The sequence below is a fragment of the Nansenia antarctica genome (assembly GCF_963989245.1).
Source record: "Nansenia antarctica genome assembly, chromosome: 10".
NCBI classification, from domain to species: Eukaryota; Metazoa; Chordata; class Actinopteri; order Argentiniformes; family Microstomatidae; genus Nansenia; species Nansenia antarctica.
In genome coordinates, this window is record NC_137680.1 from 2,275,996 (window position 1) to 2,278,915 (window position 2,920).

General features: G+C 43.2%; 1 protein-coding gene across 1 annotated transcript; it reads left to right on the top strand.

The window, feature by feature from the left end:
* Positions 1–645: 645 nt before the first annotated feature.
* On the top strand, positions 646–2,586 carry LOC308166237 (apolipoprotein E-like; the record flags this gene model as incomplete). The annotated part of the gene is made up of 4 exons (XM_080540502.1): positions 646–688; positions 993–1,146; positions 1,332–1,619; positions 2,304–2,586. 4 exons carry the CDS (start codon positions 646–648, stop codon positions 2,584–2,586), a joined length of 768 nt encoding a protein of 255 aa, XP_080396628.1.
* Between the last annotated feature and the right edge of the window lie 334 nt (positions 2,587–2,920).

Sequence of the window (2,920 nt, forward strand, 5' to 3'; positions counted from 1 at the left end):
ACAGCTCTACTGAGTTTACTTATGGAGTGTATTTTCTGGGCACATGTTGTTCCTCAGTTTACAAATATGTGACACGTTCTAGTGTTTTGGCCTGCATGTCGGCATCCAATTTAATGTTCAGATTTGTCTTTATGTAAATACATTTTTATGTAAATACATTTCCGTGTTATTGAAAATCAATGACACATCGCTAGTTAACTAACACAGCTTATTTTGTGAGCCTGCTAACAATGTAAAGCAGTGTTATAGTTAATTAGGTAGCAGTGGGGATTACTCACCGAATCCATTGCCTTGCAGTATTTTGGCTTGACTAGCAAGTTTTCAACAAAGTTGAAATGTATTTACGTGTTTCAAAATAAAAGTCTGAACATTTTGATTGGTTGCCGACATGAAGACCAAAACATGTCACATATTCTGGCCAATCAGATGTGCAGCCAGATCTATTTGTAACTCCCTTTGTCTCAGGTCTTTTAACCATGCATTCTTTTAGTTCATCATCAACAACATCATCATTATTGATTCATTGGCAACATTGTGATGTTGTTTTTCAGAAGTGTTCTGTAGCTTTGATAGAGAAACACTGCCTGATAATACTGTTAGTTTGTTTTCCATAGGTGTATCTGTCTGTCTACCAATCAATCAACCATGAAGGCTGTTGCACTGATCCTTGCTCTGGCAGTCATCTCTGGTAAGACAGACAGGCTTTCAACCATCTCATTCTGACCTACTGTTATCATGCTTGATATACATTCTTTCTACTGTACCGTAGGCACTCTATTATGCAATGAAGTAAATAGCCTTCTTCTAGGATTAAATATTACCTCATTACTAATTCACTGTTAAAAATGTAAATAGTAAATAAGCAACGAGGCAACCAAAACGTAAGATCAATCACACCCATAATGTTAGGTAATTATTTATCAGACCTTTGAGTCATCCTGCCTTTGAGAATGAACCTGTGTAAACTGACTGTTCTCCTGCGCCCCCTCTAGGCTGCAATGCCCGCGCCGTGCGTCAAGCAGAGGCCCTCAAGACCCGCTGGGAGGAAAGCGTGGAGCGTTTCTGGCAGTATGTGTCTGAGATCAACAGCCAGGCCAACAGAGTGGTGGAGAACCTGAAGAGCTCTTGGCTCAGCAGAGAACTTGAGTGGGTGCCTTCCTGTCCCCTAGACAATAATAAATGGAAACTTGAGAAAGGGATTTTCACGAGATACTGGTCATCTCCCCATGTCTCACTCCTTCTCTGTTTAGTCAAATCAATGACCAATGCCCTCTCTCTCCAGTCTCCATAATTGACCATACCTCTCCCTCTCTCCCCCCTTCTCCCTCCAGCACCCTGATCACCGACACCATGGCTGAGCTGAACGTCTACACAGAGGACATCAAGACCAAGCTGGGACCCTACGCTCAGGACACCACCGGTCAGCTGAGTCAGGATATGCAGCTTCTGACCGCCAAGCTCCAGACAGACATGCTGGATGCCAAGAAACGCATCAACCAGTACCTGGGCGAGCTCAAGTACGTGGTGGAGCAGAACTCCGATGATGTCCGCAACCGCGTCAATGCCTACGCCCGCAAGCTGAAGAAACGCCTGGGCAAGGATGCAGAGGAGATCCGCAAGTGAGTACCAGTAGCAGAAGACTGGTGGTGGGGTCAGGCTATTAGGCCTTGCTTGATATCGTGAGCTTAGAATGATAAGGTTCTATCTCCGTTTAGGGCAGTTCAGAGATATTGAGCGTCAAGGTTTTTACATTCCATTATGTTTTGTGAGACGGAACCTTTGTATTTTATTAATTACTAACTCAAAAATGTCAACATTTTAAAAATAACACCACACAGGCATTAATAAACACCTAATGGATCAGATTATGTAAAAAACCAAAATATTTACAAAAATGGAGATAGAACCTTATAATTCTAACGTCACGATATGATGTGTTAAAGGTGCAGGGGAAAAAACAAACAATGGTGCCAATCCAAAGTATGATCCAGGGGCCTTTTTGATAAAAACAAAAAAACTAGCGGGCGTAGCATTTGTGTAGTCTACAGAGGTGTTATTAGGATCTTGAAACATCCGCTGCTTAGCCCAGCCACGTTTCGATGATCCGGGATGGGATTGGGGTGGTAGCTAGTAGGAGTTTTTGATTGCGATTATTATTATTTATTTATTTAGTTTAAAATGTCAGGATCTGGAGCTTCTCAGAAACCAATCGGGGCTCGAGCCCCGGATGCCCAAGCCTAATGACGTCACTAGTATGACATCTATGTGATGCTAACCCCCCCACCCGCTCCTCCCTCCCCAAGCACTGTGGCTACCTACCTGCGTGAGCTCCAGTCCCGTGTGGAGCCCTTCGTGAGCCAGGCCCAGGACACCGCCGTCGGGCAGCGTCTGGGCAGCCTCACCTCCCTGCTCAAGACCCAGGTCCAGGGCCTGAGCAGCCAGCTGGAGAACAAGGTTGAGGACATCAACACCTGGCTAACCCCCTACACCGCCAAGATCCGCGAGCAGTTCCAGACCATCATAGAAAAATTCACAATTTACTATTTAATTTTTACAGAATTACTTTCAGTCTATGTAGTTAAATAGCACCAGTGGTCAACTTCAGCACAGAAAGATAATTGAATAGAATGTCTTTCTGTTTTCTAGTATACACACTACAATACAGTATGCAACGTAACAACAAGCATCCAGCCTTTATTCAGTCATGAGGCCAGAGGAGGCCCAAAGCAACAACAACATAGCGTGACGTTAGAATTATAAGGTTCTATCTCCATTTTTTACATAATCTGATTAGGTGTTCATTAATGCCTGTGTGGTGTTATTTTTAAAATGTTGACATTTTTGAGTCAGTAATTCATAAAATACAAAGGTTCCATCTCACAAAACATAATGGAATGTAAGAACTTTGACGCTCAATATC